The 26,638-nt window shown below is 37.5% G+C and overlaps 1 protein-coding gene across 1 annotated transcript in view; it reads left to right on the top strand.

The window, feature by feature from the left end:
* The window catches only part of ATL1 (atlastin GTPase 1), an 83,276-nt gene that overhangs the window by 9,733 nt on the left and 46,905 nt on the right, over window positions 1-26,638 (top strand). The window contains exon 2 of the mRNA XM_082735170.1: window positions 4,570-4,740. Coding sequence (XP_082591296.1) covers window positions 4,707-4,740 — 34 coding nt within the window. The 5' untranslated portion in view covers window positions 4,570-4,706. The remainder of the gene's footprint in view (window positions 1-4,569; window positions 4,741-26,638) is intronic.

The raw sequence follows: 26,638 nt of genomic DNA, 5'->3' as shown, positions 1-26,638 counted from the left end.
ACCCAGGTGCCTCTCTCTCGCTCTCTCTCTCTCTTTTTTTTTTTCTGATTTAAAATAAACTTGACCTTAACTTTTTAAAAGCAGCCTATTGCTATATAATTACCGTGCTATATAATTAACCAATTTAAATTGTAGAATTCAGTTATTTCTAGTGTATCCATGGAGTTGTACAGAACTGATTTTAAACATTTAAAAAATTTTAATCACCCCCAAAAGAAACCTGTACTCAATAGCAATCACTCTCCACTTTCTCCTCAACCTCTCTTCCACCCTCCCCAGCCCTGGGTAACCATTGATCTACTTTCTGTTTTTATAGATTTACCAATATTGTACCTTTCATATAAATGGAATCATGCAATACATGGTCTTTGTGATTAGCTTCTTTCAGTTAGCATAATATTTTCAAGATTCATGGTATAGCATATAGCAGTATTTCATTCCTTTTAATGGCCAAATAATATTCCATTGTATAGATATACAGTGTTTTGTTTAACCATTTATTAATTATTTGGCGTTTAGGTTATTTCCACCTTTTGTCTCCTATGCAAAATGCTATTATGAACATTCCTGTACACAAGTTTTCACATGACATACACATTGTTTTCATTTCTTTTGGGCATATATGAGTGGAATTGTTGGGCCATAGAATAACTCTATGGTTAACTTTTCAAGAAGCTGCCATACTGCTTTCCAAAGTGGCTGTACCATTTTATATTCTCACCAGCAATGTATGGTGTAGCAATTTCTCCACATCCTCACCAACACTTGGCATTGTCTTTTTCATCCTAGTAGGTAAGACGTAGTATTTCCCTGTGGGTTGTTTTTTGTTGTTGTTGTTGTTTGTTTTAAGTATTCTCCACTACCACCATGGACCCCAGTGTGAGGCTTGAACTCATGACCCTGAGATCAAGACCTGAGCTGATATCAAAAGAGTTGGATGCTTAACGGACTATGCCACTCATGTGGCATAGTCCTTGTGGTTTTGATTTGCATTTCCCTTAGTGACTAAATATATTAATCATCTTTTCATGTGTTTATTGGCCATTTGTATGTCTTCTATGAAGAAATGTGTATTTAATAGCTCCTCTGCCCATTGTTAAAAGTTGAATTATTTGTATTTTTACTCTATCATACTTATACTTCAGATTGTGACTCAACACCACAGGGTTCATTCTATCCTCCCCCCTTTCCTTATTATAACCTTATTGATTTCAATTATTTATTTTGAAGTATGTGAAACATTATCATGGCTCTAAGAAACAGCTATATAAAAAGGTTATACTTAAGGAAGATCAATCTTCCTCACTGCTACTACCCATTACTCCCATTCTCCCATTACTTCCGCCCTATTCCCATCCATCTCCTGAAGGTAATTGATCTCATTAGCTTCTGGTTTATTTTTCTTGTTTTTCTTTTGCATAGATGAGCAGATACCTTTGTTATTTCATATCCTTTTCTTTCTTACAGAATGGGTAAAGCATTTTCACTTTTCCTCCTTCCATTTAATAGTGTATTCTGGAAATTAGTCTGTATCCATTCATAGAGATCTTCTTTATTCTTTATTACAGCAGCATAGTATTTCATTGTATAGACATAATTAATATCCTCAACCACTTTCCTACATATTGTTCATAGTATTTTGCAATTACAGAAGATGCTATAATAAGTAACCCTGTATATATGTATTTTCATATGGTTGGAGGTATTTATTTGAAATAGATTAAACTTAAGGTTTTAAAAAATTATATTTTTTAGAATAGGGGGAAGAGGCAGAGAGAGACTCTTTTTAAAAAATTAACATATAATGTATTATTTGCTTCAGGGGTACAAGTCTGTGAATCATCAGTCTTACACAATTCACAGCACTCACCATAGCACATACCCTCCCAATGTCCATAACCCAGCCACCTCATCCATCAGAGAGAGAGAGTCTTTTTTTTTTTTTAAGATTTTATTTATTTATTTGAGAGAGAGACAGTGAGAGAGAGCATGAGTGAGGAGAAGGTCAGAGGGAGAAGCAGACTCCCCGTGGAGCTGGGAGCCTGATGCGGGACTCGATCCCGGGACTCCGGGATCATGACCTGAGCCGAAAGCAGTTGAGATCATGACCTGAGTTTAAAACAAGAGGCAGCTGATAAAGCAACTGAGCCACCCAGGTGGCCCCCAAAATAAATATATTCTAACAATGTCTACTGTCAGAGTCTAGAAATAGTGAAACTTTTCCTAGCAATGAGCACACAACTAGCACACAGATCTTGGTTTCTAAATTTCTTTTTTCACTGAAAGGAGCCAGAACTTCTTGGAGAAATTGGGTAATTCTACTTCTGAGACAGGGAAAATACAGGGGAAACTTGAAAGATTTTCTCTTTTTTTTTCTTTTCTTTATTTATTTGACACAGAGAGATCACAAGCAGGCAGAGAGGCAGGGAGAATTGGGGGTGGGGAGGGGAAGCAGGCTCCCTGTTGAGCAAAGAGCCCAATGCGGGACTCGATCCCAGGACCCTGGGATCATGACCTGAGCCAAAGGCAGAGGCTTAACCCACTGAGCTACCCAGGCATCCTTGAAAGATTTTCTTATGCTAGAAAATAAGGAACTGATCAAAGACACATAGGTGTTACCTGGAAAGGATTCCTATTGGCCAAATTTAGGGCAATTTGAGGATTAGAAATAATAATTATGGTAAATAACACTATATATATATATATATATATATATATATATATATATATATATTTATTTTTTATTTTTTTTTTTTGCTTTAGATTTCATCAATCTATAGTGGTTCTCAATGAAGACAGGAGAGGGAATGTCAGCTACTAACTGAAATGTAAAAGAATTATAATAATTTAATTACTTAAAAATGACCATTTAAAAATCACTAATATAAACTTGATTCAGGCGAAGGTATCAGTGGATACTAAAACCATTGGGTGAAGTTCTTGGCCAAGATAGTCACAATTTCAAGTATTATCCCACAGATTACCTATTAATTACAAAGAAAAGGGATTTTTAAAATGTGTTTTTCAGTTAAGAATGTATATTATAAAGACCCACATAGAGGAAAAAAAAGAATATATTGAATTATACAATGTGCATGTGTCTCTATCTGTGGAATCTCTTCTTTTTAATGTGATTCACTGAAAGGGATTATCAGGCTAGAGTGTGTGTTGAGAACTATAGTTAAGATATACAAGAAAAGCAGAACACACTTCTTTTTAGCCTATGAATTTGGTTTGTAGGTATAGGGTTGAGATAATTCCTGTCTTCCTATGTTTCATTAGTGTTTGGGGAACGCAACTCTATTGAAACTGTAATGTAAACTTGGTTTACAGTGCTCACAACTTTGGGGTCACTAGAACCATTAACTGAAATAGAGAATGCATAAGACTACACAGTAGTGGGTGAGGTAGTTTGGTTTTTGACATGTTGATTTTGAAGTGTCAGTAGAAAAGCAAAGTGAAGATGACCCCAGGCAGTTATAAACTTGGTTCTAGTATGGTGATTTTCTCTCTTTAAGAGATCTTAAGGCTAGAAGCATAGATTTGGGAATTACCAGGATGGAAGTCTTGTCTGAAGCCATGAACTCAAATTACATTGAGTGAACATAGAGTGAAGAGTTGCTTATGATAAAGAATCAGCAGAGACCAAAGATTTGGTTACTAAGAGTCTAGCAGTAATCTTATAGGCAAAACTGATATGCAGAGTGTGGGCAACAACAAAATGCAGGAGAAAACTGTGTAAGGAATGGGATAATGGTACCCTGAGAGTCAAGTAGCATGAAAAGACTGTTTCTAGAATACTGAAAACTGAATTTGCAGGCAGGAAGGAAGAAATTAGCAGAAAGGGGGAAATTGAGAACATTCTTTTAAGTGTTTATTGCCTTTTGCTTTCTATTCAAAATTGTCTGCAACCTTTGTGGCTGCTAAGGCTCACCTAAACTATGTAGTATGATTTTATTTAAAATATTTCGCAATATAAATCCAGAGTTTTTCTCTGCAAATCTAGTGGGAAGTTTTGCCCACTAGATATTGCGTTAGTTATGTATTAATGATGAATCTTCAGCTTTCATTTATCTTGATCTTGATCTAAATTTTGCTGTCCTAATTTTAAAAAGCAGGCTTTGTACTCTACAGGTACAAAAATGCATTGATACCCTCTTTACCAACCTGACCTTGCTTTTAAAATGGGGGGAAATGATGCCTGGTAGATAAATGGAGATAATTTTAATTTCTGTGGTTATATAAATGTTGCCTATTTGTACTAATGTGTAACTATTCTAGGAAACAGGTATTTGAACATTCAGATTAATGCAGTATATTGGTTTTTGTATTTCTGTGACTGCCGAATGCTGCTAAATTCTTTGAGAGTGTGTGTGAGGAGGTGCTATTTATTTGTACGTGTGTTTTCCATTGAAAATGTTGCAGTACATCATCCGTCCCTGTCTTCCTGCTCTGGGGGTGGGCTGAGGTAGGGAGGGTGTGACGCTGATATTTGTGTGAACTCGGGCTTGTGATGCTGAGCTTGGTTCATCTGCTTTCTCCTCCCTTCTCCTCACTCCTTCCCACCAGCGCCACAGCAACATCCTCAGAATCTGAGCGAACTGCGCCCAGCGCGGGCACAGAACCTCCCACCGCCAGCAACCTGCGGCCCGGGAGAAGAGCCAGCGCCGTGACAGCGCCTCGCCGCCACCAGTCCCCAGACCACCATGGCCAAGAACCGTAGGGACAGAAACAGTTGGGGTGAGTAGCATATGGTGACTTCTGCAGCCTGCATGGGGACTGGCCCTCTGCTTTCTGCTTCTGGGGACAAGCGGGCCAAGGGCTGATCGGCGCCGGAGTCCAGGGCTGGGAGACGGGCCACAACCCGGCTGCTCCCTGTAGGGCGGGAGAAAGCATGGCCGAGTGATACTGGGGTAGTCGGAATCGCGCTGTTGGGGAGGGCTGCGGCTTCTCGCAGGCCGGAGCCCCGGCTTCTCCCGCACTCTCCTCCCCCAGTCCGCCTCCTCACAGCATTTGGACAGCACCCGCCTGCAGCCTCCCGGGGACTCGTTGGTTCCGCTTTAGCGATCGGTTGGCAGGAAGGCGATGAGTGTAGGCAAGGGCTGTTGTTACCCGGCCGAGAGGGTTGAGGGGCGAGGGGTTGAGGATCCCTAACCTCCACCCGCTTCCTCGGGAGCTGCGAGCCCTTCCGCCTGGCAGGGCGCGGGCTCTCGAGCGGGCGGCGTGCTGGAACAATGAGGCAGAGCGCGCCGGGCCCGGCGGGAGCGTTGCGGACCTGAGCAACCCAGAAGGGGTGCCCGCTTGGGAGTACCCCAGCGCTGCAGTACTTGTTTTAATCTGGGGTTTGGGTGGGGAATGTGGGAGGAAGAGAAGCAAAGTTGTGGTTTCCAGCCGCGGCTCCACCCCACCTGGTACCCCATTCAGGCCAGCCCTAAGGGTGGCATTGTTCTTTGGTTTTACCTTTTGGAGATATTGGACTCATGATTCAGCACCAGGCCGAGGGGAGGGGGGAGGAGAGGCTGGGCCCAGTGGGTTCCCGCCGCGAGTGGGTGGGCGGCGCTCACGCAGGCGGAGAAGAGAGAACGCAGTGATGCGGGAGAAATCACGGCCCCACCCGCTCTGCTGCTCCAGACTTGGTTCAGGACGGATCGTGTGGGCAGATTGGGCGTCTTTTTCTGCCTTAAGCTCCCGTTTTCTTCCAGTCACAGTACTAGCCCCACTACCATCTTAGGAATGAAAGCCTTTCAGGGCATTTTATTATCTGAACCAGAGCAGATCTTAGGTCACTGTTCCTTGGTGGGTATTTTGCTATTTTGGAAAGTTTACATCCACTAGGAGTTTGGAGCTCCTTGATTGTCTTCTGTGTCTCAGTGAGATCTCTTCTATAACTGTCCTTCAGACCAACAGGTATAAATTTAAAATTTAATTGGTTGGTTTTGCCTGACTTTTATCAAAAGACCCTGTCTCTCGTTGCCTTTCTGATTCGTCACAGGACCAACTTTACTCCCATTAGACAAGGTTTACATCTGAGAGATTATCCAAGATTTGTGGTAGGTGGGGGTGGGGGTGTTGGGGGGGTGGGGGGGGGAGTTGGCCAAGGAGGTCTATCTTTAGCTGTCTGAATTTAAGGGAAGGCGGTTCCATTTTCTGAGATTACTAAACCCCAGTTTTACTAAGTGTGACTATTGCAGTAACTGTTTTCTTTGCTTCTTATGAAATTATGAGTAAGCTTTCTCAGTGTCCTCCTACCACCATCCTTTTCCTTGGCCTCCAGAGTAGGAATTTCTTGAACACTCACAGTTAAGGTGTGTATGTTCAAGTCAGTTTTGGTCTTGATCTCTGTGCATTGTTGACTCAGACCTGTTAAAAGACACGCATGTGTAAATTTATTCTAAGGATTAAAATTTTTCTCCTTAGTGAAGCTTTGGGTCATTATTCTTCAGTATTTCTTTGGGTACAGATTTCTTATATAGTGGAGGTTTTTTCTGTCTTGGGGATATGGTTCTCAAATGGGATTTGCATAAAAATCACATTGGGGACTTTTTAGAAATGCATATTCCCACATCTTCCAGCTAGGGTTTTTTCCCCCTTTCTTTCTTATTTAAATTTTATTTATTTTATTTATCTTTAAGTTTTAAAAGTTTTTATTTTAATTCCAGTTAGTGTAATGTTAGTTTCAGGTGTACAATGTAGTGATTCAACACTTCCATACAATACTGGGGTGCTCATCATGAGAAGTGCGCTCCTTAGTTCCCATCACCTGTTCAACCACCCCCCCACCCCCGGGAACCATCAATTTGTTCTCTATAGTTAAGAGTCTGTTTCTTAGTTTCTCTTTTTTCCCTTTGTTCATTTGTTTTGTTTCTTAAATTCCACATATGAATGAAATCATATGGTCTTTGTCTTTCTCTGGTTTATTTTGCCTAGCGTAATACACTCAAGATCCATCCATGTCGCTGCAAGTCAATCAGAGCTTTTCAATCATTAGGTCTGAAATAGGGTCTAGGACTCTGTCTTTTAATTAGCATTTTAGGTGATTGATAAGCACTGGATTATTTCTATTTAATGGGAACATGTCCCAGACAGTTTACCCAGAAGTCATCAAGAGTTTCAACTTAAGTGGTAAATTAGGAAAAGAAATACTAAAGTCACTATGTGTTCAATGGACATTTTCACAGAAAAGAAATATTGAAATTGTGGAGTCTTGATGCTCTATGAAAATGCTTTACTACTCAGATTTTTCTTTGCTCTAAAGTATGAGACATAAATACATAAATGACTTAGAAAAATGTAGCATATAGAATAGAAAATAGAGGTTTCTGATGAAGATGTTAGCCATGTCTGTCCTGATTCCCTTTCACTACTAGCACCTAGTGCAATGTCTACCACATAGTGGGCATTTAATAATAACAATAATAGCTAATGTCATTGAGCTAATATTATATGAAGTAGGTATTATAATCCTCAGTTTATATATCAAAGCAAAATGGTAGAGCCAGGATTCCAACTCTGACAGTTTGACTTCAGACTCTTGTGTCTTCACCACTATGCTATACTGCCTCTTTACTGAATGTTAATATCTTCTGCACTGTATAGAACTGCAGTTTTCAAGGCACAGCTACCTGCATTATTGTATTTGATCTGCAGCTTCTTCAGGTGGCTAGACATAGTCTTTTGCAAATTAAAAACAAACAAACTGAATCTCAGGTGAAATAACTGAGCAAAAATCATATATTTAGTAAGTTAGAGGACTGAAATTAGAATGTAGAGTTATCTTCTGATTTATTTCCTATAACGTAATACTGTGGAATTAAAAAAAAAGATTTTATTTATTTGAGAGAAAGAGCGTGCACAAGCAGTGGGAAGGGCAGAGGGAAAAGCAGACTCCCTGCTGAGCAGGAAGCCTGAAGTGGGGCTCTATTCTAGAACCCTGAGGCTCAATCCTAGGACCCTGATATCAGGATCTGAGCTGAAGACAGACACTTAACAGACTGAGGCACCTGGGTGCCTCAGTACTGTGGAACGTTTTGTAAGATAATGGGCCATGGTGTGAGGGTAAGAGAAAAACAGGCTCCTGTAGAAGCCAGAGGTCTATGATGAGACCTCTAATTTCAGGTGATAGCTTATAAAAAATAAAAAAAAAAAATAAAAAAACAAACAAACAAACAAACAAAAAAAACAGTGAACTAACCTTGTCATCCAGCTAAAAACTTTTTAGACAAGTTAGAGTGCAGTGGGTGGAGGTCAAAGGTAGACTATTCAGAATTGGAAAATATGATGATTTCCAAGAAAAGGGTGAGAGAGATTTACAAAATCTGTGCAGGAAACATAAAATTCAGATAAGAATTCTGTAGAACCATATCACAGCTAGTGTTTTTATTTGGGTAGTCAGAGACCTGTTAGGTTCTAATAGGGCCATGGAAACTACAAACCAGAAAATCATCTCTACTAACACCCAGAATTGGGGGGTGGTAGTTGAGGATCATATCCAGAGAATACAACTGAGAAGCTGGTCTGTGAGTAGAATTGAGAATCCCAACACCTGTACCTAAGTCTGCACTGAATCAGAAGTTTATTTTTTTAATATATTTTTAAGACTTTATTTATTTATTTATTTGAGAGCAAAAAAATGAGCGTAGGAGAGCATGAGTGGGGGTAGCAGCAGAGGGAGAGAAAAGCAGGCTCCCCACAGCAGGGAGCCCAATGCAGGATTCTGATCCCAGGACCCTGCAATCATGACCTAAGCCATGACCTGAGCCAAAGGCAGCTGAGCCACTCAGGCACCCCTGAACCAGAAGTTTAAATAAATTTAAGCAGGGGTGCCTGGGTGGCTCAGAGGGTTAAGCCGTTGCTTTCGGCTCAGATCGTGATCTCAGGGTCCTGGGATCCAGCCCTGCATCGGGCTCTCTGCTCAGCAGGGAGCCTGCTTCCTCCTCTCTCTCTGTCTGCCTCTCTGCCTACTTGTGATCTCTGTGAAATAAATAAATAAAATCTTTAAAAAATAAATAAATAAATTTAAGCATTTGAAAGTCCATTCTTCAGAGGTAGACGTTATTATTCACATTTTAATATGTAAAGGAGTTCAAGGCTCAGAGCATGAGGATATGTGCCAGAGGCCACATAATTTATATAAATTATAAGATCCAAGATTTAAATTTAGGGTTGTTTGCTTCCCTAGTCCATATGATGAAGACAAGGAACTAAAATAATGTGCCAGAAAGGTCTCGCGGAAAGCCTATTTACGCTTAAGCTGGTATAAGAAATCAATGCTCCATAAACTTGATCACTTTGGACTAGAAAAGAAGGCAAAGAATGTACTAGTGTGAAAAATAAAGGATTCGGATGACTATCAGAGGCAGTAGCCCAGAAAGCAGTCTTTCATTGTTGGGCTTAGAGTTCAAGTACAAACTCTAGAAAGGGAACAGAAATGTATCCTTTTTAATTTCTTTTTGTTAATTACAACTGCTTAAAACTTGGGAGTCCACTCATGGGAATTTGGGTTTTCTACAATGTAAACAGAAACTCTCAGTGCAATGTTGCTTTTGAAAAATAAAATCTGTATGTCAGCTTCTTTTTTTTTTTTTTTAAAGATTTTATTTATTTATTTGACAGAGAGAAATTACAAGTACACTGAGAGGCAGGCAGAGAGAGAGAGAGAAGGAAGCAGGCTCCCTGCTGAGCAGAGAGCCCAATGCGGGACTCGATCCCAGGACCCTGAGATCATGACCCGAGCCGAAGGCAGCGGCTTAACCCACTGAGCCACCCAGGCGCCCCTGTATGTCAGCTTCTAATGCCCTTATTTAAATCAAAACAAAACAAAACAAAAAAAACCCAACTATCTTAGCTTAAGTAAGCGTAGAGAGTGTCAATTTGTTGAAAAGGCATTTGTCAAAATACTAATTTTTAGATTTCTGTTTTTGTTTAATTTTTAGATTTCTGTAAGATTAAAAGTGATCTTGAATATAGAATAATTACTTCCTGCTCTTTCTTTTCCAGTTGTCTATATTCTATTTGTTTTGAAAGGAGACCATTTGTCCCTTTTTACTTGCCTCATTCTGTATGTATCTATTCCTCCTAAAACAAAATAAAATTTTTACTGAGTCATACATGTACTTTCCCTACAGACTCTCCCCTCCGATTTCACTAATTTAATTTACCTTCCTTACATCTTTTTTCAAATATATTCTTCCTATACATAAATATTTTTTATACTTTGTATCTTCTTATACCTTGTCTTGATGACTCCTGGGTTATATCTTTGCTCTGTTTCAAGCTCTGCTGCCTTTATTATCTGTAGAACCGGTAACTAGACTCTAAATAGAACCTGTGCTCATCAGGAAAATGATCTACTGTGAGATAAATTTAGTCATTAAAAAATAGTTGGGGTGTTTTTGAATTTAGAGGCTCTTCCTATTTTTCTATATAAAGTTTTGTGAAAAATATCTTTGTACAAATGAACATACTTAACATAGATGTTCACTTTTGAGGAGAATGGTAATGAGAATCTGCATTCCCCCTCCCAAGTGAAGAAATAAAACTTTATCAGTATTTGACACTGCCTATGTGTCCTTCCTTAATGGCATCCTCTCCTTACTCCCCTCCCAAAGATAAACACTTTCACAAATTTGGTGTTTCTCATTTCCTGATCATTTTTGTATACATTTAAATTGATCAGGAATGGGGCGCCTGGGTGGCTCAATGGCTTAAGCCACTGCCTTTGGCTCAGGTCATGATCTCAGGGTCCTGGGATCGAGCCCTGCGTGGGGCTCTCTGCTCAGCGGTGAGCCTGCTTCCCCCTCTCTCTGCCTGCGTCTCTGCCTACTTGTGATCTCTCTTTCTCTCTCTCTGTCAAATAAATAAATAAAATCTTTTAAAAAAAATGATCAGGAATGAGAAATGTACATATATATATAATGTATATATATAAATATATATGTATATATAAAAATATACATTTTATCATATCTATTATAATGGATGTGAAAATGGTATCTCATTGTGTTTTTTTCTATGTACCTTTTATTTTTTTGTCCCTCATTTCCTGGTTACTGTCCTTATGTGTTTAGTTGACTTTTCTGTCCTGTAATATTTTAATTCCCTTATCAATTATTGCTTGTTTATAGTATGTGCTATGGTCTGAATATTGGTACCCTACAAAATTCATATGTTGAAATCCTAATATCCTGTGTGATAGTATAGGAAGTGGGGTCATTGGAGGATGGCTTAGGTCATGAGAATGGAACCCTCTGAATAAGATCAATGGGATTAACCACACTCTCTTAGAAGAGGCCCCAGAGTTCCCTAACTCTTTCTACCATGACAAGGTACAGTGAGGAGTCTACGACTTGGAGGAAGGCCCTCACCTGACTGTGCTGGCACCCTGATCTTGGCCCTCTAGTCTCCAGAACCGAGAACTGAATTTCATTGTTTCTAAACTACCCAGTCCAGGGGCGCCTGGGTGGCTCAGTCAGTTAAGCTACTGCCTTACATTAGGTAATGATCTGGGGATGGAGCTCAGTGCAGCGTCTGCTTTTCCCTCTCCCTCTGCTCCTCCCCCTGCTCATGCTCTCACTCTTTCTCAAATGAGTAAAATTTATAAACTACCCAGTGGTGTTTTGTTATAGCAGCCTGAACTAAGGCATTCTGGAACTATTTTCTTTGTGGTTACCATAAGGATTATATTTAATATCCTAAAGCTATAGCTCTCTAATTTGAAATTATATCAGTTTAACGTCAATAACATACAAAAATTCTGGTCCTTTATAGCTCCATTTGCACCCCTTTTACTTACTGATGTCACACAGTTACATCTGTATACATTATGTGTACAAAAACAAAAACTAGTAGTTTTTTAAAAAAATGCATTAGTCCCCAAAGAAGACCTACAGATGGCCACAGACACATGAAGAGATGCTCAGCATCTCTAGTCATTCGAAATGCATATCAAAATGACAATGACATACCACCTTACACTAGTCAGAATGGTAGAATAAAAAAGATAAGAAATAACAAGTGCTGGCAAAAATGTAGTGAGAAAAGAACCCTCACACATAGTTGGTAGGACTATAAATTGGTGCAGCCACTATCGAAAACAGTATGGAGGTTCCTCAAAAAATTAAACATAGAAATACAGTATGATCCAGTAATTCCACTACTGGATATTTACCCAAAGAAAATGAAAAAACTAACTCCATATGTATGGTGTGTTGTGTAATAATATCCCACACACTGGAATATTATTTAGCCATAAAAAGATGGGATCTTACCATTTGAACAACATAAATGGACCTAGAAGGTATTATGCTAAATGAAATAAGTCAAACAGAAAGGCAAATGCCATATGATTTCACTATATGTGGAATCCAAAAACAAAACAAGCAAATAAACAAAAAGCTGAACCAGTTCTATAAATATAGAGAACAAGCTGATGGTTACCAGAGGGAAAGAGGGTGGGGAAGATGAGCAAAATGGGTAAAGGGGTGGGAGTGATACAGTCTTCCATATAGTTATGGAACTGTTCCATACAGTTATGGAACGAATAAGTCATAGGGATAAAAAAGGTACAGCATAGGGAGAATAATCGATGGTATTCTAATAGCGTTGTATAGTGACCGATAGTAGGTACACTCGTGGTAAACATAGCCTAATGTATACACTTGTGGAATCATTATATTGTATACCTGAAACTAATGTAACATTCTGTATCAATTATCCTTCAATAAAAAAAGTATTAGTTCCTTAAGTTTTAAGAAAACAAAATGTGAAACTACAAACAAAAGTTGTAACACTAGTTTTTAGACTAATAATTGGGGTTTTTTATAATATATTTTTCTCTTAAATCATGTAGAAAATAAAGGAGTTATGAAATGTTCAAATAATACTAGCTTCCATAATTTCTCATGTGTTTACTGAGATTTTTATTTCTTCAGATGGTTTCGAGTTACTGTCCAGTGGGCTTTCATTTCAACCTATAGGACTCCCTTTAACATTTCTTGCAGGGCAAGTGTAGCAGTAACAAACTTTCTCAGCTTTTGTTTATTTGAGAATGCCTTAATATCTCTCTCACTTTTGAAAGACAATTTTGCCAAGCAGAAGATTCTTTGTTGACATTTTTTTTTAAAGCAGTTTGAATATATCAGCCCACTCACTGTATTCTAGACTCTAAAGTTTCTCATGAGAAATCTGCTGATATCCTTGAACATTCTTTGCACGTGATGTCAGTTGCTTTCAAACTTCTATCTTTGTCTTTACCTTTCAACAGTTTGGTTATAAATGTGTCTCAGTGTGGTTCTCTAAGGTTATCCTGCTTGGAGTTAGTTGAGCCTTAGATGTTTGCACTCATGTCTTTTATCAAGTTTGGGAAATTTAGGGCATTGTTTCTTCGAAAAATCTCTTTACCCCTTTCTCTCTCTTCTCCTTCTGGTACTCTTACAATTTCGTATGTTGGTCTGCTAGATGGTGTCCCACAGGTCCCTTAGACTCTGTTCACTTTTCTTCAGACTTCTTTCTTTTCTGCAGCTCTGATAATTTTGACCGCCCTATCACCAGCTGCTGATTGTTTTCCTCTGTCTTCTCAAATATTGCTATGAATGTCTCTTGTGAGCTTTTCAATTTAGTTACTGTACTTTTTAGCTCTAGAATTTCTTTTTGCTTTCTTTTAGGTCTCATATTTCTTTATCAATATTTCCATTTTGTTCAGTCATTGTTTTCTTGTCTTTCTCTGCATTTTCCTTTAGTTCTTTGAGCATTTTTAAGACAGTCACTTTAGTAAGGTGTTTGTCTAGTAGGCTTACCATCAGGTCTTTCTTTGGGACAGTTTCCTATTTCTTTGTATGCCTTGTGATTTGTGTTATTGAAGACTGGATATTTGAAGTTAATAATGAAATAAGAAATAAGAAAGTCAGATTCTCCCTTCCCTGGGGTTTTCTGGGTTTGGAGTTTTTTGGGTTTTTGTTTGTTTGTTTTAATATTTATAGGATGCTTTATACTGAGGATCAGCCTGAGGTGTAAACTTAAAATCTTCTGAGGTCTTTTTTTGGCCTGGGCCTTTTCCTGGGCATGTGTGGTGAGTTTCTGATTTTCCCTGTTTATGTAGTTGCTTCCGAATACCCTACTCTTTAATGTCTGACTCCCAAAAGAGGAAAAAGTGAAAACTGAAGAAGGGGGGAAAGTACTGGCCCTTTAAATTTCCCAGAAGTCACTTCACTAGAAGGAAGGAGCAGTTAACAATGGGGGAAAAATACAACTGTCCACCTCTATGTCTGCACCTTTGTGATAAGAGGCTATAATCAGCGATAGGAACACAGATTCCCCAATTTTTGGAGGACAGGGTCCTCATTGCATACCCTGACTTCTGCCAGTTGTGTGTAAGCTGCTGTGGGAACACGTGCCTGACTGCCACACAGCTGGGGAGGGAGGATCAGTACCTGCTGCTGACTTCAGAGTTGGAATTAACTTAAATTAAATGCATTTTTTATCATTCAAACCTTCCCCTGGAAGTTGTAAGACTTCAATAAATTCCAGAGTTCCGGTAGTTATATCAGATAGAATCTTCCAGTGTAAATATTTTCCTGGTGCTTCCTACTCTGCAGTCTTCCCAACTTCATTTTAAGCTCTGGAACCATTTGAATTTTATTTTTATGGATAGTGTGGTGTAGAGACTCTTTGATTTTTTTTCCTTATGGATAACCAAAGGTCCCAGGCCCATTATGGAATAATCCAATTGATAATCCACCCTCTCCCCCTGTTGACCTCCAAACTGCATTGTCAGATATTATTCCTGGATATGAGTGGGTCAGCTTCTGTGCTTCTTATTATGCTGCAGTGCGATTTGTCTATCTCTGTGTCAATAGCACGCGATTTTAGTTACTGTAGTTTCATAGTGTCTTTATATATGGTACAACAGATTGTTTCATTGTGATCTTATTTAAGGATGCTTTGAACTATTCTTTATTCTTGGCTTTTTGCTTCTGTGTAAAATTTTAGAATTAGGTTTTCAAGTTTTTTGGAAAGCCCCGTTGAGATTTTTTTTTTTTTTTGATTAAAATTGTATTCAGTTAAGGGGCACCTGGGTGGCTTATTCTCTTAAGTGCCTGACTTTGACTCAGGTTGTGGTCTCAGGGTCTTGGGATCAGGCCCTGTGTCAGGCTCCACAATCAGCTGGGAGTCTGCTTAGGATTCTCTCTCCCTCTCTCAAATAAATAAAATCTTAAAAAATATATTTAGTTTGTTGATTAATTTGATTAGAATCAATATTTTTAATTTGCTGATATTCCTATTCATGTACCTGGTATATTCTTCATTTATTTAGAATTTGCTTCATGATGTCTTTCAGTAGTTTAAAAACATTCCTTGGGGTGCCTGGGTGGCTCAGTTGGTTAAGTGTCTGCCTTTGGCTCAGGTCATGATCTCAGGGTCCTGGGATTGAGTCTGAAAATGGGCTCCCAGCTCAGCGGGGAGTCTGCTTCTCCCTCAACCCTTCCCCTCTGCTTGTGATCTCTTTCACTTTCTCTTTCTCACTCAAATAAATAAACAAAATCTTAAAAAATTAAAAAAATAAATAAGTAAATAAAAATGAGTAGATGAATATCTTCCTTGAAGGACTGTCCTTTGTTAGATTTATTCTTATGTTCCTTATATTTTGTTGCTATGTTTTTTTTCCATGTTATATATTTTTTTACTGGCTATTAATAGCACCGAAAAATCCAGTTGAATTTTAATATTTACCTTATAACTAGCAACCCTATAAACTCTCTTATTAATTCTAATAAACTGCCTTTTGAATCTATAGAATTTTCTACACAAGGAAGCATATCACCTGCAATAATGACAGCTTTATTCATTCCTTTTTAATCTTTATCTTTTAAGTCTTTTTCTTACCTTAGATTAAAAATGTTCTCTTTTATTCCTAAATAAAAGTCTTTTTAAAAGTCATCACTGGACTGCAGTAAGTGCTGTGAAATATGTAAGCCTGATGATTCACAGGCCTGTACCCCTGGGGCAAATAATACACTATATGTTAAATTTAAAAAAAGTCATCACTGGATATGGAATTATAATGAATACTTTTTCTGTATTTATTGAAATAATCATTCATTTGGTTCTTTTTAAATTTGTTCATATGTTTAATTACATTAAAATATCTTCTTTGTTGAGATGCCTACATGGCTCAGTCGGTTGAGTGTCTGCCTTCACCTCAGGTCATGATCCCGGGGTCCTGGGATGGAGCCCAGTGTGAGGCTCCCTACTCAGTGGGGAGTCTGCATCTCCCTTTCCCCTTTGCTTGTTCTCTTTCTCTCAAATAAATAAATAAGATCTTTTAAGTAAAATAAAATACCTTCTATGTTGAAGTAATCTTGCTTTCCTGGGATAAGTCCAGGAAGGAATATGTAAGATTAGACTGATCCAGTTTGGGAAAAGGAGTCTTTTAAACTATCTGAAACTGCTTTTTTCTTTATAGTAAGATTTTGAACTATTGATTCAACTTCAATATTGGTTTTGGAACAATTAAATCTTTCTATTTCCTCTTGAGTCAGTTTTAGTAATTTCTATTTTTCTTGGAATCTGTCCATTTCATCAACTTGGCATGAGGTTGTTCTTAATTTTTTGTTATTTTCTACTTAATTTTGTGTTTCCCTTGTTATATTTTATTGTTTAATCCCTCTTTTTTCTTTCTTTTATATTTTATTTAATCAATATTATTTCCTTTTTGTATTCTTTTTGGTTTCATTCTTTTTTTTTTTTTTTGTAAGATTTTATTTATATTTGGCAGACAGAAATCACAAGTAGACAGAGAGGCAGGCAGAGGGGGGTAGGAAGCAGGCTCCCTGCTGAGCAGAGAGCCGGATGCAGGACTCCATCCCAGGACCCTGGGACCATGACCTGAGCTGAAGGCAGAGGCTTTAACCCAGTGAGCCACCCAGGCGTCCTCTTTGGTTTCATTCTATGTTCTCTTTTTAACTTAAAAAGCTGGGTACTGAGCTGATTAATTTTCAGCTTGTGTTCTTTTTCTGATATATGTAGTTAGTTAGGGTAGATTTTCTCTAAATACCAATATTGCTGTATCTTATATATGTTGATATGTAGTAGATTATTTCTCATTTAGTTTCAAATATTTTAAATGTATACAGTGGTTTGTTCCTTTATTCATGAATATATAGAAAGTACAGATTTTTCAGAGTGTCTGGCTGGCTCAGTGGACCATGCATCTCTTGATTTCAGGGTCATGAGTTCAAGCCCCACACTGGGTGTAGAGATTACTTAAAATTAAAATATTTTTTTAAAAGTATCAATTTTTCTAAATTTTTGCTACTGGTTTCATACTTAATCTTTCTCTAGTCAATATTGTATAGCAGATCACATTCTATGGTCATAAAAATGGTCCATATCTATACTATCCAATATGGTAGCCACTAGCTGTATATGTTTCTGAAGTATGGCTAATGAGGATGAGGACCAAATACTTACTTTTATTTAATTTTAATTAATTTAATTTAGACAGCCACATGCAGTTAGTTGCTACAATATTGGGTGGTTTGGGTGGTTCATGTTTATAGAATACCCATGTTGTGCACCCATGCTGTGAACTTTGTTGAAGCTTACATATATATATATATATATATATATATATATATATAGTTTATTATTATTATTATTTAGTTAGTACATGTTAATATAAATATTCCACAAAAGCCTGAAAAGCATTGTATACTTTCTACTTTTTGATACACTATGCTATATACATTTGCTAGCTCAAGCTATTTTGTTTAGAAAAAGAATGAATAATGAATGGGTTTATTTTAAATATGAATAAATTAATATAAAGTACTTAAAGATTACACTTGCTGTCAAGTCGCTTTTTAAATTTTAATTCCACTATTGTTGACATAGTGTTATATTAGTTTCAGGTGTACAAAGTAGTGATTCAGCAATTCTCTATAGTTCAAGCTTACTAAATGCACTGTTCATGTCTTTCATGCTCTTATTTCTGTACTGTTTTGTCTATAAGATACTGATATCTGATATATACTTTAAAATTTGGAAGAGATTTTAAAAGATGATAGTGGATTTGTCAATTTAACCATGATCTTCTATCAAGCTCATATTAACTTCTGAGCCATATTATTAGATACACACAAATGTGAACTTGTTATATTTTCCTGATGAATTGAGCATTTTATTTCTATGTAGTGAGCCTCTGTATCTGGAGTAACATTTTTTGTCCCAAAGTCTATTTTGTTTGATACTAATATAGATACTTCATATTTCTTTTTTTTTAAGATTCCTTGTTTATTCATTTGAGAGAGACTGTGTGTGTGAGAGTATAGGCAAGGGGAAGGGTCAAAGGGAGAGGGAGAAGCAGGCTCCCTGCTCAGCAGGGTGCCTAACACGGGCTCAATTCCAGGACCTGAGGATCATGACCTGAATTGAAGGCAGATGTTTAACTGACTAAGCCACCCAGGCGCCCCTAAATGCTTCATATTTCTTTGGCTGATTTAGTTTGTGGGCCTACTGAGCAAAAGGGGCTGGAGCAGGAGGCTAACTGATATCCACAAAATGAGTCATCTTATCCATCTGATGTTTTAGTGCTTCCTGTGCAGTGAATGCCCTCTGGTGAATATTCAAACTGAATATACTTATACTCTATGCCCATTCCAGAGGTCTAGACTCATACTTCTTTAAAGTCCATGACCTGCTAGACAATATGTTAGCCATTGTCCATGAATTTGTAAAATTCAGTACTTCTGGCCTGTGCTGCAAGCCTCATGGGTGCTATCTGCCCTCATATCTATCTGTTCTATTAGAAGACAATAGAAGTTTATTTCCTGTCTCTTCCAGAGCTCATGAGTGCCTTTTGTGGACAAAATCTAAATCAGAACTCTGCTAAGAAGGGATTATAAGAATTGTAGTTCTCCGGGACACCTGGGTGGCTCAGTTGGTTAAGCAGCTGCCTTCGGCTCAGGTCATGATCCCAGCGTCCTGGGATCGAGTCCCACATCAGGCTCCTTGCTCCGCAGGGAGCCTGCTTCTCCCTCTGACTCTGCCTTCCACTCTGTCTGCCTGTGCTCGCTCTCACTCTCTCTCTCTCACAAATAAATAAATAAAATCTTTAAAAAAAAAAAAAAAAGAATTGTAGTTCTCACACTTCCAGTCTGTGCAATATGGAGAAGAGATTAGAATAGTAGAGATAGACCTGAGCATGACAATGTTCAGCAGAAAGGGGAACCAGCAGTTTCCAAATAGCTGACTCAAAGATGATTAAAGGATTTGCTTAGAAACCAAATACTTCTAAAATTGACTTTTTTCAGTGACTATAAATGCATTTGTATTTGTTTGTTTTCCTTAATGGGAATGATACTTCCCATCTGCTTTTTTCTTAAAATATGTCAACATGTTTTCTTACATTCTTATGATTAGATTTTTTTCTATAACGTGATTTCATATGGCTCCATATTTTGCATGATGTAGCTGTGACATAATTTATTTACAGTATCATACAGCTAGGCATTTAGATTGTTTGCAGTTTGTCACCCTATAAATAATATTATAATGAACCTGTTTGCAGATAAATCCATATGCACAGTCCCAGTAATTTCCTTAGGATAAATTCCTGGAAATGGAATTGTTTTATTAAAGGGTATATTTATTTTTAAATGTTTTTGAATGTTTCCAACTTTAAGTATACAGTTTGTCTTTGAACAATAAGTTTGAAATGTGTTAGTAACACATATATGCAGATTTTTTTTCTTTTTAAAGATTCATCTATTAGTGTGTGTGTGTACACGTTGGGGGAGGGGGAAGGAGAGAGGGTGAGAATCTTAAGTAGACTCTAGCAGGGCTCAGTCCCACAATCCTGAGATCATGATTTGAGCCAAACTCAAGAGTCAGATGCTTAACTGACTGAGTCCCCCAGGTGCCCCCAAATTTTTTATTTTGTTTTTAGTAATAGTACTGTAATTGTATTTTCTCTTCCTTCTGATTTTCTTAATTATGTTATCTTTTCTCTATCTAACTTTATTGTAGGAATACAGTATATAATACTTAAGGCATAGAAAATATGTTAATCAACTGCTGTTATTATTGGCCAATGGTAGGCTATCGTAGTTAATTTTTTGGAGAGTCAAAAGCTTTATGTGGATTTTTGGCACCCCTAATCCCCCATGTTGTTCAAGGGCCAAATGTATATATTTTTTAACCTTTGCAAGTTTTGATAGCTAAAAAGTTTATCTCCTTTAATTAGCATTTCTCCAGTTACTAGTAAGACTGAACATTTCCCTCTGTGTCTATTAACCATTAGTATTTCTTCTTTTTTTTTTTTTTAAAGATTTTATTTATTTATTCGACAGACAGAGATCACAAGTAGGCAGAGAGGCAGGCAGAGAGAGAGAGAAAGGGAAGCAGGCTCCCTGTGGAGCAGAGAGCCCGACGCCGGGCTCGATCCCAGGATGCTGAGATCATGACCTGAGCTGAAGGCCGCAGCTTAACCCACTGAGCCACCCAGGCGCCCCAGTATTTCTTCTTTTTATTAGTTATATATCTCTCTGTTTAGGCCTTTTCACGTATATATGAACATATATGAAATATATATATGTGTATGTGTGTATACACTCACATGAGATTTAATTTTTGCTATGTACATATATGTATATACACACAGTGCCCTAGTCATGATGGCATTGTTCTTCTAGAGGCACCCATTGAATAGTTTATGCAGTGCTTTTGTATTTAATATAAATAAACAGCCTGTTAAATGACTCACTTACTCCTTCCAAGACTCTGAAGTTATAGGACCTGCATTATTCCTTGTAATCCTCTTCCTCAATGTATTGCTAACAGCAGAACAATCAGAGTCTGCATAGTAGTGTTATGAAGTCTGATCTGTGTCTTCATCTCATTGTAGCTCAGATCTCTGTTCTTGCTCAAACACTCTGAAGGTAGTTATTTTTATGAGTTAATATTTGGTTTGTTTCCTTAACTCATTTTTTCCCTTTCTGTATAAATCCTTTTGTTGTGATGTTGGAAGTCATTCTCAGTTATTCAGACAAATGTTTTCAGTCATCCTTCAAGTTTGTTTGTTTAAAAATAATAGTTTAAGAAAATATAGTGTATCATTTTAATTTCAGTTGCCAGGAAACAGTTTCCTAGGTGCCATGACTTTTCTCTATAATGGCTCAAATGTACTCATAGTTTATCATCTCGTGAGGCTTAATTTTTGTTGGAAAGAGGAAGTATGAATTTTTTCAAAGTTTACAATTAAGAAAATTAGAAATACATATCCATTGCATTTCTAGTATATTAAAATGAGTCTTCTCCATATTTAAAATTTTTGAAGATTGGCTTTCAATATATATAAATTCATAGCTGGGTGACCAGCTTTCCAGTGATGTAGAATACTAGATAGAATGGATAAGTTCCCGAAGCCCCTTTACTGAATATAAGATCCAGTGTATAAAAAGGTGAAACAATATTATTTTTTGGTTCTCTCCTTGTGAGCCATACATTTGTAGCATCCATAGTGAAATGCTAATTCCTATCTGGTTTGCATCTAACCTGTTTTCTGCTTCTTCCCCTTTTAAAAACGTGCGTAGTGTTCTAGTGTTCGGGGAGTTGAAAATAAGTTTAGTTTAGCAAAACATACATAAGAAGGTAGAAATCTGGTGCTAATCTCAGCATTCTAATGCATGCTAAACCTGGCATGCCTTTAAGGATTTTTGGATTCTTTTATAACAAAGATAATGCTAATTGCTTAGTTGAAATATAGTTACGAACAATGAGTCAAGCGCATAAGATTTGTTCTTAATAATACTATGCATCTCAAAACTTTTTCAGTTATTTTATATTAAATTAGTGTAAATATTGGGTACCTACTGTGTGTGATTCTTATAAGTGTCTTCAAGAATTATAAATATGAGTAAGACAGTCTCTGTTCTCTAGATATTTTTAGTCTGTGTTTTCAATTTGACCTTTTTTTTGTAGAAACTGAACTTTTTCTAAATAGTTTAACAGTTTATTGAGATATAATTATATACTATACAGTTGACCCATTTAAAATGTACAGTTCAGAGACTTTTAGGGTATTTAGAGTTGTGCACTCATCCCCCAGTTTTAGAACATTTCATTAGCCTCAAAAAGAAAATGTGCACCTCTTAGACACCACCTCCCAAACCCCTCCAATCCTCCAGTCCTAGGAAACCACTTATCTACTTTCTGTTTCTATGGATTTGCCTGTTTTGGGAGTTTCGTATAAATGGAATCCTACAGCATGTGATCTTTTCTGACTGACATCTTTTATTTAACATTGTGTTTTCAACATTCATCCTTGTTGTAGCATACATTGATCCTGAATTTCTTTTTATTGTTAAATAATATTTCATTGTATGGATATATCATATTTTGTTTATCAATTTATCAGTTGGTAGGTATCTGGGTTGTAGCTTATCTAAATGCATATTTTTATATGTCAGTATTTATTAGCATAAATATATATATAGATTGATGGTTATGATTGGCTTCAGATAGGAACTTTAGATGAGATACAAACTAATGTCTATATATTTATAAACATTTAACAGATTCATTCTATTTTTTATTCATTCTGTTACTTAATAAAAAATTATTTCTACATTTTAAATGATTTTTTTATCAAAAAGGAATACTTGATGTTCCTCTTTGCCTACATTGTAATGAGATTTCATCCCATAAACCATTTCATTATTTTATAGTCATGGTTCAGATATTTGTTTTATTTTACAGCATACTTACATCACATTAATTATATAATCTCCTTTTTCTTTTCTTTTTTTAAAAAGATTTTATTTATTTGACAGAGAGAGAGCGAGAGAGGGGGAGCAGCAGAGGGAGAGGGAGAAGCAGACTTCTCGCTGAGCAGGGAGCCCAGTACAGGGCTCAATTGATCCCAGGACCCTGGGACCGTGACCTGAGCCAAAGGCGGACACTTAACCAACTGAGCCACCCAGGTGCCCCTATAATTTCCCTTTTCTTCATTAAGTCTATATGTAGCTCTCCAAAGTCTGAAGGATATAAACTAAAAGTTTGGAGCTGTCTGTTTCATTCATACCTAGTACACAAAGGTAGAGTAGAAAAGGATAATCATATACAAACATCTATTGAAGTCTTTTTTTCTTTCTCTCACCCCCAGTATTTACTCTGTTGCAAATCATTTCAGATCTGTGCTTGTCTAAGTCTGTTGGTCTGGCCCCTTAGCACCTTCCCAACCTGCTCCACCCATACCACACTCCTTCCTGTTCCTCAAGCGTGCCAAACACATTCTCCTTTATTTCCCTTTTGTTTTCTTTTTTGACCCAATGCTTTGTTTAGAAGTGTGTTGTTTAGTATCCACATATTTGTCAGTCTTCTCACTTTCCTGTTGTTGTTTTCTAGTTTCATACCATTGTGGTCAGAGAAAATAGTTGGCATGATTTCAGTGTTCTTAAACTTGCTAAAGTTTGTTTTGTGACCAATAATAGGAGCTGTCTTGGAGATTGTACTGTGTACATTTGAAAAGAGTGTGTATTCTGCTATTGTTGTATAAAATATTTCGTGTGTTTATTGAGTCCTTTTGTTCTAAAGTGTGTTCTATTTCAATATCTGCTCTTGTTTTTCTATCCGGATGATCTATCCATTGCTGATAGTGGAATATTGAAGTCCCCTACAATGATCTTATTGTTATCTATTTCTCCTTAAGATCTGTAACTATTTGGGCGCCTGGGTGGCTCAGTGGGTTAAGCCGCTGCCTTCGGCTCAGGTCATGATCTCAGAGTCCTGGGATCGAGTCCCGCATCGGGCTCTCTGCTCAGCGGAGAGCCTGCTTTCCTCTCTCTCTCTGCCTGCCTCTCCATCTACTTGTGATTTCTCTCTGTCAAATAAATAAATAAAATCTTTAAAAAAAAAAAAAAAAAAAAAAAAAAAGATCTGTAACTATTTGCTTAAATTTTGGTGCTTGGTTCTTGGGAACATAAATATTTATGATTTGATATACTGTCCTTTTTATCTTTATGTTTTGGCCTTCTTTGTCTCTTATTAACCTTTTTTTGACTTGAAGTCTTTTTGCTGGATGTAAACATGACTATTCCCACCTTCTTTTTTTTTTTTTTTTTTTTTTTTCCATTTGCTTGGAATAGTATCTTCTATTCTTTCGCTTTGAGCCTGGTGTATCTTTAGAGCTGAAAGGCATTTCCTGTAGGCAGCATATAGTTGGGTCTTATTTTGTTGTGTTTTTTACTCCATCTAACCCCTCTGTGCCTTTTATTTGGTGAGTTCAATTCATTTATATTATAGATATGCAAGGATTCACTATGGCTATTTTATCTTTTGCCTTCTGGTTATTTTTCTCTCCACTGCTTCTTCTTTCTTCTATTTCTGTCTACCTTTATAAGTTGGTAGTTTTCCATGGTGCTCTCCTCAGTCTCCTGTTGTTTTTTTATGTTTTTATATCACTGCTTTATATTTTGTTATGTGCTTACCATGAGGTTTACATAAAACATTTCATAGATTTAAAAAAGTCTTTTCTCAGCTCATAGCAATTTATCTTCATTCACCTCTAGAAGTTCCATCCTTTTATCCTTCCTCTTATTTTTGATGTAAAAAAAAATTTTATGCTATGATTTCATTACCAAGCTCTACACCCAATGTGGCACTTGAACTCATGACCCCAGAGTAAAGAGCCTCATGCTCTACCAACTGAGCAAGCTAGGTGCCCAACCTGAATCGCCTCTAGATTCCTATCTTCTAGCTTGCTAATTCTCTCTTCCATCTGATCTCTCTTTCCAGTGCATTCTAACTCATTCTTCATTTCATTTACTGAGTTCACCAGCTTCAGAATTTCAGTCTCTTTGGTAAATAAAGCACTCCTTCTTTTCATTGTTTTTCTTTTTTTTTTTTTTCAAAGACTTTATTTACCTATTTGGAGAGAGAGAGAACATGGAGGGAGATTGAGAGGGAGAAGTAGACTCCCCACTGAGCAGAGAGCCTGATGTGGAGTTCAATCCTAGGACCCTGAGATCATGACCTGAACAGAAGGCAGATGCTTAACTGACTGAGCCACCCATGTGCCCCTATTCCTTAATTTTATTTCTGAGATCATTATATTGCCTTTCTGAGTTTTCTTGTAGCTCATTGAGTATCTCCACAAAAGCAATTTTTCTTAGAGATTTATTTTATTTGAGAGAGAGTGAGAGAGAGAGCAAGCACGAGTGGGGGGAGAGGCTGAGGGAGAGAATCTTCAAGTGGACTCCCCGCTGAGCATGGAGCGTGATGTGAGGCTTGATTCATGGCTTGATCCCACCCATGAGATAATGATGTAAGCTGAAACCAAGAGCTGGACGCTTAACTGACTGACCCTCCCAGGCACCTCTGTAACAGCAATTTTGAATTCTTTATCAGATCACAGTATTCCATGTCTTTGGGTTTGGTTGCTGGAAAATTGTCATTTTCTTACTATAATACCATATGACCATGAGTTTTTTGTGCTGTTTGATGAAAACTGCCTCTGCTATCACATTTGAAGTTACAAATACCTTTCTCATTTAGGCAAGGTTTTGTTTGCTTTGATTTCAACAGTTCAACAGGTTTGGTAATTAGGAGTCTTCCTTTGTCTTCCAGAAGGTGGCACTATAGTTCAAGGTTTTGGTTTCCATTACAGCAACGACTATGTCTCTGTGTGTATCTATGTATATGTATATATGTGTATGTACATATATATATGTAAAGCTGGTGGGGGGGAATAAAAAAAGGGCGGCAGCTTTAGAGTTTGGGGAGGTACTCAACACTTGGGATTTGGGGTGTGCCCATAGCTGGAGGCCAGCCCAATAGGGACTCCTTAAATGGAGGAGGTGGGGGTCCCAGAGGTCCTAGGTGGTTCTTTTGCCTAAGACAAACAACAGGAGACATTTTCCTTCAGTTCCTACTTCTCTTTCCTTTCCCTTCCCCCATTCACTGCAGTCTTACCTCAGAGAGAGTAAAGGTCCCCCCAGCTGTGGAATGCAGAACCAGCCTGGCAGACTCCCACTCCCTGCCTTTATCCTCCACCTCTTTAAAGGTTTGTACTTGGTCCCAGCTACTGCACTTGATGCTGGAGGCTCTATAGCCTTAGGCTCCATGGCTTTTTCTCTCTCCCTGCAACCTCCTCTGCAGTCCAGTCCACCCACTTTTCGGTGCATAGATGGATAGATCTCTTGGGTGTCCTAGTAAGCTGTGGAAAGGCCTGTTCATTCTTTCATTCTTTCTTTCTCCTCCTCCTCCTTATTCTTCTTCTTTTGGTTACAGATGTACACTTACTTGTAAATCAGAGAGGAGAGAAAAAAGAAAGGACTCATGTCACCATGATGCTGATGTCATTCTCCACATATTATCTTTTAAATATCTGTAGTGATTTCCCTTTTCATATCTGAAATTGTTGATTTGTGAATGTTTCTTCTTATTTTCTTTTATTAGTCTTAGATTATTAAATCATTCTTATTGATCTGTATTCCCGGTTCATTGGTTTCTGACATCTTTATTTCTACTTTTTCTTTTCTTTGAATTTAGTGTTATTCTTTTTCTCACTTAAGATGAATTTATATTGTGCTTTTTCAAACATCTTTTCTACTGTAAATTTCAAGATGTAAATTTCTTTTAAGCA

Source organism: Mustela nivalis, assembly GCF_964662115.1.
Source record: "Mustela nivalis genome assembly, chromosome: 6".
Taxonomy (NCBI): Eukaryota; Metazoa; Chordata; class Mammalia; order Carnivora; family Mustelidae; genus Mustela; species Mustela nivalis.
The sequence above is the reverse complement of the archived record's forward strand: the minus strand, read 5'-3'. Positions and strand labels throughout refer to the sequence as shown.